The following is a 12179-nucleotide window of genomic DNA, read 5'->3' on the forward strand; positions in this document are numbered from 1 at the left end:
ATTCCCGGTGTCTCAATGGGAAAGTATATTGATAAACATTGTCAATAATTTCCTTTTGTCTGTCTTATATTTTTATGAGATTATACACATAAATTGATTCAGCCTATTCATGACAATAAGATACTATTGTACTGCATAAATATAGTAACTAAAGACTAGAGTTTTGCTCAAGGTTATTTACCCAGAAAGTTTCAGAGTGACATTTAAGCTGGATTCTTTCCTTGCCATTGGCACTAACCACCTCTGTTACTTTTCAGCTTGATCTCCATACTTCAGTTCTTTTAACTATGTCCAAATAGTGCTTTATGTCCTGTGAAATTAAGTCATTAGAAAAATAACAGCTCTCAAGTGATTACAATTGGTGCAGTATCACAATGAGAGTCAATGTTGTTAAAAGCTCAAACGAGGAGAAAATGTATCTTTCTGACCTAAATTCAGTTCATGGAAATTCGAGGAAGGGCTTGCCACACACTTCTCTCTTACTCCGTTCCAAGGTAGACAGAGGAAAGCACAGCTTTTCCTGTCAGGTGTTCACAATCACCACTTCTAAATAATTAATATAGATTACTATATTAGGTTTAAAGTAAAATTACACATTGCCAAGCATATCTTCATGCCAGTGTGTCAAATTCATCTGAATACATCATTAGCATCATAGGCTGAAAGCTCAGGGCCTTTTAACACCGAGGAATTCAGTCGTTGACATAGTGGCTATTAGGTAGTGCCAAAAGTTATTTGCTCAACGATGAGATATATTTGGGGAGACAGGTAAATTCATGGATCCATTTTTATCAATAAAACCATCAGTGATGGAGTAAATCTCCAAATGACATTTATTTCCAAACACTTTTTCTGAGAATGAAAAGAAGGGAAATCCATATACTAAATAAGATTGCTGAGGACCAAGGCTTACTAGTTAGGAACTGACAAAGCACGAAGGCAAGGTAAATAACTACACAGTTAAATGGTTTTGTTTCTGAATCTGTGTTCCTGGGGTGTTAGACTGAACATGTATACTCTGAAGGTGGCAGGAGATCTTATCCACTATAAACCCATTTCTGTACCCAGGAGGCACTCTGTCACCGTGTGCAATAATAGGAGTGAGATTGCCTAGAAATTGGGTGTGTACTTGTCCTACCAATTATATGACTTTAGGCAAAGTCTTTACATCTGTCTCAATCTCTACTCCTAGTATGTCTTTTGACAATTGGGTAAAATAAACATGATAATTGTTTAAGGTGGAGCCTTGGACATAAAGCACATCTAATAAATGCAGTTAGTTTTATAATGGGCTTATTCAAAGAAACTCTACTGAAACTTCTAAGAATACGATCATGACAGATTCCTCATGGGAAGGATGGACCTTGAGTAACAGTTAGTGCTAACCTCCACTGTGCTTTGAGCACATATTGATCAGGCCACCCTTTCTGTTGCTCAACACTTATCTGGAAGTCAGTCAGGAGGTTCTTCAGAAAATTGGACGTAGTACTCCCTGAGGACCCAGCTATACCTCTCCTGGGCATATACCCGAAAGATGCCCCAACATATAACAAGGGCACATGATCCACTATGTTCATAGCAGCCTTATTTATAATAGCCAGAAGCTGGAAATTACCCAGATGCCCTTCAACAAAGGAATGGATACACAAAATATGGTACATCTACACAAAGGAATACTACTCAGCTATTAAAAGCAATGACTTCATGAAGTTCTTAGGCAAATGGATGGAATTAGAAAACATCATCCTGAGTGAGGTAACCCAGTCACAAAAGAACACACATGGTATCTACACTCACTGATAAGTGAATATTATCCCAAAACCTCAGAATACCCATGATACAAACAGGCCATTTGAAGCTCAAGAAGGAAGACCAAAGTATGGATGCTTTAGTCCTTCTTAGAAGCGGGAACAAAAATATTCAGAGGAAGAGTTATGGAGACAAAGTTTAGAGCAGAGCTTGAAGGAATGGCCTTTCAGAGACTGTTCTACCTGGGCATCCATCCCATATACATACAGCCACCAAACCCAGAAAATATTGCTGATGCCAAGAAGTGCATGCTGATAGGAGGCTGATATAGCTGTGTCCTGAGAGGCTCAGTCAGAGCATGAAAAATACAGAGGCTAATGCTCACAGTTAACCATTGAACTGAGAACAGGGTCCCCATTGGAGGGGTTAGAGAAAGAATTGAAGGAGGTAAAGGGATTTGCAACCTCCTAAGAACAACAATACCAACCAACCAGAGCTCCCAGGGACTAAAACAAGGAGTACATATGGACAAACCCATGGCCCCAGCTGCATATGTAGAAAAGGATGGCCTTGGTAGTCTCCAATGGGAGGAAAAGCTCTTGGTCCTGCCAAGGCTGGACCCCTCACCCCCAAATGTAGGGGAATGTCAGGGCGGAGAGTAGGAAGGGTGGGTGATTACCTAATAGAAGACAGGGGAGGGGGATGGGATAGGGGAGTTATGAATGGGAAACCAGGAAAGGGGATAAAATTTTAAATGTAAATTAAAAATATCCAATTAAAAAAGAGTAGACTTATAAATAAACAATGTAAACACACCAGAGGAAAGGAAAACATATGAGTGCATTGCAGGAGTGAGATGTAAATTTGTATGATTCTATTCACAAAATGCACATAATTTCTCCATGAATTCCTTATCATCATGAATCTGATCAGTGTCTCAGGTCATTTACATAAATGAATGTAATGAAAGACAGCCCAGCAGTTTATGAGTGTGTACTCTTCTTGCAGTAGGGCTCAGTTCAGTCCCAGAACCCACTTCAGGAGCCTCACAACAACTTGTAACTCCAGCTCCAGAGGGATATGATGTGTCTGGTTTCCGCAGGCACCAGAACCCATTTGAAAAGATCCACACAAAGACACACACTGAAGCAAAGATAGGAAAGACCTGTATGCCTCCAAGGAATCAGAAACTGTGGTGAAGTTTCTAGTAACCTTCATTCAAGGTCATTGTAAAGAACTTGGAAGAAACTCATACCCTAGCCAAAGCAATTTCCCCCCTCTCTCTGCTTAGTGGCACACTGGCTGGCAAGCTCAAGCACCAGCACTTGTTTGAAGTTCATTTTACTTTCTGCTGATTTGTTGAATTGACATTCCCATTTTCCACCCAAACCTTGTGTTTATTATACTTGATGTTGTACCAAGTGTGTGTTCTATCAAATGCCACTCTTAGGTGACATGAAGGATTTTTCTAATAGGTTTCAAGGATGAATACCCTTGAAGAAGCTATCCATCACTTCCCCCCTCCCATCCTTCCATGAAACTCACACAGTGTGGCTTCTGGAAGTGTTTGCCAGTGACTCGCACTTCCTCTAGTTTTAGTTGAGGAACTAACCTCAGCGTATTCTTCAATGGAAGCTTCTATAGCTATTTCATAAAGCTTTGGTTGAGTAGTGAAAGCCAAACTCTACCTCAGCCGTTCAACTGCCCAGGATTGAATTAACCTTCCTGCCTGCTGTTACACCTGTTACATTTGAGAAAACGCTTCTCTGGGACAGGGATTCTCTGATTCTCTTATCTGATTTAACATTTGAATTCATTCTCTCTCTCTCTGTCTCCCTCTCTCTGTCTCACTGTCTGTCTCTGTCTCTGTCTCTCTGTCACTTTCTCCCCCTCTGTCTCTCTCTCTGTCTCTCTGTCTCTTTCTATCTGTCTCTTTCTCTCTGTCTCTTTCTCTCTGTCTCTCTGTCTCTCTGTCTGTCTCTGTCTCTCTCTCTCTCTCTCTCTCTCTCTCTCTCTCTCTCTGTGTCTATCCCTCTATCCCCTTTCTTTGTGTGTGTGTGTGTGTGTGTGTGTGTGTGAACATAGGTGCACACATGGGGAGGTTAGAGGACTAACTGGGGTATCAACTCTCATTTTTTACTTGGTTAAGACAGGGTCTCATTTCTGTTTTTGTTTTCTACTGCAGTTATGGGCTTAGCTGGTTCATGGACATCTCCCAGTATAAGCTCCAAGATTAGAGATACTCCTAAATGTGTAGTTTTTTTAATGGGCTTTTGAAATTCCAACTCAGGTACCCTACTTGTATAATAAGTCATTTACTAAGTAACCCATCTGGTCAGGCCTGAATGACTTTTATAGCTTTAAAATTGCCCAGTGTGGAAGATACACTCACAACACTGAACTCAATGTGTTGGCAAATGAATTTAGGTTCCATGTTGAGGTACTTTTATTGTCTTTTTTGCCAAGGGGATTTGCATTGTACTTTTAAATTACTTTCATACATAATCTTTTTCTCCTTTGAGAATTCAAATAGACTATAATTGTATCCACCCCTTATTTCCCTCCCTCACGCTCCACCTCTGTCCTTCCCCCAAATACCTCTTTCTCCTCTCCATGTCTGCATTTTTAATTTGGATAATTCATTATATCTAATCTGTGATGCTCATATCTGTGGCCACACCCTCAAAAAAATGATTCCCCCTCTTCCAGCATCTAGCAACTGCTCACAACTGCCTAGTAAGGGGTAGAAGTCAGAGAGCAATCACCTCTGGTAGGAAACACAACTTGGGGGAATTCTAAAAGTTGATAGCCATATCATGTCCAGTAGACAGCATATTCCAACATTCTTTCTCATCCTCCAGATCTTTCCACTCTGTCTTCCGCAATGTTTCTTGAGCCTTAACTGAGGGGCTGTGATAAGCAAGACCCATTTATACCTGAGCATGCTGTCTCCTGTTCTAAGTATGACCACATATGCATCTTTCCATTAACTGTTGCCCACCATAAAGGAAGCCTTTCTGATCAACTTCAACAGGATCCCACACCTGTTGTTATAAACGTAAATATTTAGAAAGTAATTTGACAGCACGAACACTTAGGTAAACAAGAAAATAGCAAATTCTACTCTAAGCTCTATGACCTGCTTGGCATAGGCTTCAGACACTATTAAAATCTCAAATCATGAGACTTCTTGTGGAACATTCATCTACAAGAATACAGTTGGTTACCTCATAACAGGCCTGCCACTATGGACCCAAAGGGAACATTTACGCTGGCAGGCTGATAGTGTGGCTTGCTGGGTCCAGGACAGGGTAAAACCACACAGGTCTTTTCCCCTCAGCAACCTATATAGTCGCTTTCTGTACAATGAAAACTAGCCAGGAGGGAAAAGATTTCCAAATTGGCTTGGCAGACAGAAGGTATAAGATGTGTTTTGTCCTCAGCAAGTGAGCAGGCAGGTCTTCCTTTGTAGCTTTGGTGGGAAACTAAATGCAATCACAATGGCCTCTGTTGTTCTGCAGACCTCTGGGGTCTTTCATTTTTGCGAGTAGGCTATGCTTTGAGCTGTGATTTTGATCTAATACCCATGTGCTCTGGAAGTGCCAGTAATGTAGGACACATCCATTCAAATGCTTCTCTTTAAAACATTGTATTCTGAAATGAATTTACTACCTAATGGATTTTCATAAGGCTTTTCTTACATCCTTGGTTTGCATTAGCCCATCTTCTTCTAACTCTTTGCCTTGCTATCTCTCTACCTCACTCCTATTGAATTATTTAAACTCCAGATTCATGTCCTTCTCTTTTTATATCACAGGTAATTTACTGTCCCTACAAATATAATTCTATTGGCTTGGCTTCTGTGGTAGGACAGTTCATTATGGCTTTTTCCTAGACCCATCCCTTTGATACACCCATGTCCTCCTTGTCTCTTCAGTTTGCTCAGTATTGTGTGGTAGGGGGCAGGGCAAGCTTTCCTTCTATTTCTTCATTACATCTTTTCAGGTTTATTTTTCACTTTTTATTCTGTTTTCTTTTTTAATTCTCTCATGCATCACTTCCCTATCCCAGTTTCCCCTTCCTCCATTCCTTTCAGCGCCTCCACCCATATGGAAGTTGTATGTTTAGTTTTTCTTTATTTTTTTCAGGGGGAGGGTGTTTTAAAAGAATATTAGAAAGACTCTACCAAGAAAAACAACCTAGAATTTTTCATATTATCCCCCATATTTAAGCCAAATAAATCACACACAGTTTTACAACTATTAGTATAATTGCACAGATCAGTCAGATGTGGTTTCTCAAGATAAACCTATATTTGCTCAAAATAATTTTAACAAATGATCGTCACTTAAAATAGCACAACATACTTTTACAACAAGGTTTTTCCATATAGAAACAGTACTACCAGACTTGCGAATCTTAATTATTTTCTAAGATTATTCACATCTATATGAATATTTGTATAAATCCCAGTACTCTTTGATATAAAAAATACAGGATTGCATTTAGTTTTTTAAGAAGATTCCTTCAGGGAGCAGATGCTTACAGACACATGTTAACGTCTCATCGGTCCAGCCCTGAGACAGCAGTGTGTACTAAGATGAACACCTGGACTTCCAGCTGTGCAGGGCGCTGACAGTGAATGACACTGAGGATATCCTTATGAACTTGAGAGTTTCCTCTCCCATCTCCCATGGCAACAGCTGCTGAGTTCTCCCAAACCCGTGATGCTGTGTCTGAGCTGTCATTTCTGGTATCTACTCTTCTGTAGAAATAAAATATACTCCCAAACACAGTCTACCATGACAAATATTGTAGTTCAAGGTTAGGAATCGAGGTACCAGGGATACATAAGTTACCGCGAAGCTAAAATTAAACCAACCAACCAAAAAAGAAAAGAAAAATGATATAGTTTGTGTTGTTCCCCGGCACTAGGTTATTATCTTCAAGTACAGTGATTATGTTTTGGAATATTTGTAAAGCTGGGAGAGACAGACATAATGCACATATCATAAAGTCACAGAAAGCAAATCTGAATAAAGAGATAAAGCAAAAAGAATAGAGACGGATATGAAATCATCAACGAATATTTACGTGACAGACTCAATTGTACTTTCCTTAGAGAGAAACCAATCATAGCTGAGGAGTATTTGTGGGGGGTAGGGGGGGTTGTGCTTAGGTCCACATTTAGGTTTCTGAAGCATAAGGAAAAAAAGTTCATCATTCTGACAGACAGGTGTCCACAATCCCCTGGCCTCGCTTTTTAAACTGAATTGCTTCTAACTTCATATTGCAGTTTGAAGACTGTTAGAGAAAGGGAAAAGATGGAAGCCCAAACAATTTTTATTTAATCACCAGGATAAATGTGTTACCATGCAGAAGGCTCTCCAGGCACAGTATAGTGGGGTTAGAGCTCTGCAATTTTGCTGAAATGAAAAGGCCCTGCCTCTCCTTGCTTCAGAAGTCGCTCTTATTTATTTGCAAGCAAGCATGAACAAAGCACCAAAAGCTGTTTGGCCTCATTGAATGACAAACAAGACCTTACAGTTTTACATCACATCAGTGGAAAAACAATTATCTCGGGGAGGTAGGGGGAAGATGGGCAAACATTTTCCTACAGAGTTAAAAACTCGAGGCAATGTGTCTGGAATGTGTTCCTCCCTTTCGGAGGCCCCTCTATTCCCTGAAACATCTGTCTCAATTTCCGCTCTTTCTAGAGCCCACTTTTAGTCTCTCTGCAAAGCCATTCCACTGAAACCGCCTCACTATGACCACACTGATGGAAACCGTGTGTCTTTCTGTAGTTGCAGTCCAGCTTCTCCGCTGGAGATTTCTGGCCAGGCCTTTTTAGCATCTCTGGACACCTTCTGCAATATCAAGCAATCTACTCTTAGATTCATGTTTGAAAGCAGGCGTCCACCCATTCACAGAGTCTTGGCACAAAATTCTTAGAGTCACATGCATATATGAATTAAATGCATCTTAGACAAGGATTTTTTTTAAAGAGTATACTCCATAAATCTTATCAGTTGCTTATTATGCTTGAGCATAAAAGTACAAAGACAGAGGTATATTCAGTGTTTACTAATAGGCCAGAGTATGAAATCAACCAATGGGCATACATGTAGGGCAGAAAGGGGCTCTAAAATAGAGGACCTAGAAAAACTAAATTTTTTAAATTAATACTATTTTTAATAAGTAATGAAATGTACTCAATTCTATCAAAAGTATAAAAATATGTCTATCTTTAAAAATCACATGGTTATTATAAGACAAGCAGTAAATAGCTAATCTAATTTATATTCCTGTTTTTGAAATTGCCTTTCAGGTAATAAATAAATTAAAAGTAATTTGTGTGGTTTTGCTTTTCTAATGAGTGCAAATAAATGCAGATGGGTGCATGCTGGTGTGATCAATCACGAATGTGAGATTTCTGATGATATCCTGGGAATAGCAGAAACAAGGAGTGGGGTCAGGGTATTGCTGCTCCAAATGTCTTTAGCAGATCTCCATCTGAGGCTTAGAAGGTCGCTGAGAAGAACACACTCATCAAGAAATAGAAAGGAATAAACCCTAGCATAAGGGAAAGGAATTGAAAATGAGGGATTTCTAAATAACTTTAGAAGCAATAACTCATAGGAGAAAAAATGTAAGGCCAAAAGAATGTGAAATTTGAAAAAGTATTCTGAAAAAAATCAACGATTTATCATTTTAAATGGCTCCTATTGCCAAAGGTCTCAATAATGTCAATTTTAATATAATCAAATATTGTTGGAGTATTTAGTATCCATGTGGAGGTATCTATAGCAAATGACACCCATAATCAAATTATGTAGTTTTCATGCCACTGTAGGTTTTGCCTCAGTGGGAAGATTAATTTACAATAAAAATTAACTGAGAGCCATTGTGGGTACCACAAAATAATTGTGAGGAGGAGAAGATTTGATCTTCTGAAGTAAAACACTAAAGGAAGGAAATTTTAGTCTGCATCTCAATTGTTATCTTCGAGGGATGATAAAAGTGAACTGGGCTCAGGAGTGAAGAGGAGACCTTTGAATTTTGTTCTGCATACTTTTGATTAAAGTGATTTTAATAACTATATATTAAATGGTATCATTTAAAAAGTGAAATATTTTTAAATCTGTCAAATGAAAAAAAAAATGAAGCCCAAGGAAATAGCAACAAAAAGGGGGGCATTGAAACCAGTTCCTAAGATTTGAGAAACAACCTTCGAAAACAATAATTGTATTTCTGAGAAACATTTGTGGGGGAGGTACACTGTGTTGATTGTAAGAACAGTAGTGACATCTTGTGGCACAGAGGGACACATTTTATATTTGTACCATGGGCATAGAGGGTGATTGAGGTTACTGTGAAATTCTGTTTGTTTTCAGACTGAGAAAGTGACAGAGAGGCTTTCTGGGAACAGAGAGCTCCTCACTCCAGGCCCACAGCTAGGGGACAGTCAGGATGAAGACAAGGATGAAGAATCTACTCCCAGACTGATCGATGGATCTTCCCCACAGGAGCCAGAATTCCCAGGACTTCTGGGTCCACACACCAATGAAGGTCAGAAAAGTTAATATTGAACTATAAACAAATTCACTTGGTCATCTCTCAAAACTATCAAGTTTTAACTCATTCCACAAGGAGTCAACCTTGCCCATGGCAAAAGAAGTCATAAGTCCTAGAGGAGGACTTACAGGTGTTGTATTGCTAAACAGTTATGTTGTCATTCAGCCTTGTAAATATTTATTCTTTTATCCATAGGTTGTTGCTATTCCCAACCTTGGTCAGAGAAGTGTCTTGTTAGAGTGGGTAATGGTAATGTAGACTTATTTCTGTATAGAATGCTGATCATAAATACCTGTGAGTACTCAGCCATAAACAGGGTATTTACCACACCCAAGGACTCAGAAAAGATCTTGAAATAGGGGACTCAAAACTGAAGGTCCTCGAGGATGGGAAGGATGCACAGATAAACGTATAACTGCTCTGGTTACCTACACGTGATCAAGACAGTAAAAATTCCAGCATGGATGACAGAAACCCCTCCTCTACTAGCTAGCGAGCAAATAGCTCCCCAGTCCCTCAAGGGACAGATTCACAACTGTGTGCACATAGGCGATACTGAGTAAACTAAATGTGTCAAAATAAATAAAACAAATGAAGACATATGAAGCTAGGAGGGAGATGAGATAGAAGACAGAGAGGGTGTTATGCAGAGTACGAGGTGTACATGATGAGGATGCATGGTATAAATGTATGAAATCTTCAAAGAAGACAGAAACCTAAAGTTAGAAGAACTTGCCAATTGTCAACCTCACTCCAGAAAAGAAGTGAATAACCCAAAGACCAAAAGAAAAATCTAGAATGTTGGAATATACTTTGAAGCGTGGAGTTACACGTGTATTTTGTACTCAGATATCAAATAGCCTTTATAATGCATCTTTGTCCTGCTGGAAAGAATCAAATAACCAAAGACTCAGGATGGAAATATTTGCCTGGCATCTTTACTTGAAATCTTTCTGGGCCATGTATTTCCAAAACACAGCACTGGATGAACGGATGGAGAGTCCTCCTCTGAGATCAACACAGCACAGTTCAAACTTGTTCTACACAATGGAGGCTGACTAGACAATGTCTTGTGCTGATTGGTTACCTTCTGTTTGTGGACCACACCAACAGCATACCGCAGCCTTCTTTTACCCCTTATAGTCTTTCTAGATTGTTCATAATACTTTTCTTTTACATTTCAATATAAAGTCTTAAATTGAAAAGGATAGTGATTTGGAGTTGAAAGCCAATTTATTAAGATTTGAGACTGTATTTGTAGGAAAATGTTGGTCCTCTCTCCCACATCTCTCCACTGTAGGAAATAGGTCTCTAGAACTTATCCTATATAAGAACGTGTTTATATGTCAGCTCCCCTTTTACATTACCCTGTTTCCTGGCAAACAACATCCAACTCCCTGTCTACATTTTAAAGTATTACAATTGAGTAGTAAAATCTCATCCTTGCTATCCAGTCATTGACAGTGATTCATGGCAACTCCTGGCAAAACCACATACCTTCGGAGTAGGAACTGTCACCTCCTTGATAAACAGGAAAAATAAATGCCAAATATTGTACATCTGTGCAAAGTCATCGAAATGAGCCAGTGAGTATAGAGTACAGACACATGTACAAAATATCAAGTCAGTTTCTTTAAGGAACACATGTTCTTCCCACATAGTTAAATTTCTATGTAATAGAAAGCTGCAAACAGATTTTTTTCAGATTACAATAAAACTATATCATTTTTTCTTCCTCTTCCATCCATTCAAATCTACACAAGCCTCCTTGACTTCTCTCAAATCCATGGCATTCAGTTGGGGCAGAGGAAACAGAAACATAATACACAATCTTATATTTATTTGCTTTTTAAAGAATTTTATTTATGATTACTATATTTACACAATTTTCATGACTCATTCTATTCCTATGTCTCCTCCAAGTCTTTGTCAATTTGATATATATTTTTCTTTAATAATTATTGACTAACATAAATTCATGTGTGTACACATATACATACAGAGAGAGAGAGAGAGAGAGAGAAAGAGAGAGAGAGAGAGAGAGAGAGAGAGAATATGTATGTATACATATCTCCCCAAATCCATTTAATGTTGCTCACAAGTCTTTGGGAATGACCACTTAGGGATGGATAAGCTCCCTGGAAGTTTGTTCCTGAAGGAAATTGTTTTCACCTCTCTCAGCAGTCATTGACTAACTGTAGTTCTTATTCTAGGAGTCAGATGGTCTAACATTTCCCATAGCCACGTTGCTGTGTCAACTAGCATGCTCATTATGCAGGTACTTTTTGGACAACTGTGTTGTTGAGATTTGATCATTGTCATTTCCTGTCTTCTCTATTGCAGCAGCTTCTCTAGTCCTTTATGCCTTACAAACATTTTCATATACTCTTTCATGATATTACCAAAGACTGAGATGTAGGAGTTATATTGTAGATCTATCTGTCATAGCTGGGTACCTCACAGTCTATGCATTTTGACCAGATATGGATCTCTATAATATTCTTTGTCTATTACAAAGAGGAACTTTTTTGAGGTTGAGTGAGACCTACTCTTATGTGTGGAAACAAAAAAAAATGGGTATTTAGAATACAGATAGAAATTTACCGCTTTAGGGTATTAGATTTAGTAGGCTCTCCTCTAGTGTCCAGAATAATGGGTAGTTGGCTAGATTTACTAGCCAAGTGTCCTGTGCACAGGACCAGGATCTTCCCTCCCCATGCCTTCCCTAGTCTCCCAAGCATAACCCTGTCTGCATAGCTTGGGCGCAGTCCTTCAAGTATTTGTTGTGAAGTTTGGGTTAATTAATTTTTGAGAGAATATCAACAAATATCTTATATTTTATAACTGAGTCAACT

At 38.9% G+C, this 12179-nt stretch overlaps 1 protein-coding gene across 1 annotated transcript in view; it reads left to right on the forward strand.

Moving 5' to 3' along the window:
* The window catches only part of Epyc (epiphycan), a 34416-nt gene that overhangs the window by 9841 nt on the left and 12396 nt on the right, over positions 1-12179 (forward strand). The window contains 1 exon segment of the mRNA NM_001434571.1: positions 9144-9318. Coding sequence (NP_001421500.1) covers positions 9144-9318 — 175 coding nt within the window.

The sequence above is a fragment of the Rattus norvegicus genome, chromosome 7 (assembly GCF_021556685.1).
Source record: "Rattus norvegicus strain SHRSP/BbbUtx chromosome 7, alternate assembly SHRSP_T2T, whole genome shotgun sequence".
In the NCBI taxonomy this organism is placed as follows: Eukaryota; Metazoa; Chordata; class Mammalia; order Rodentia; family Muridae; genus Rattus; species Rattus norvegicus.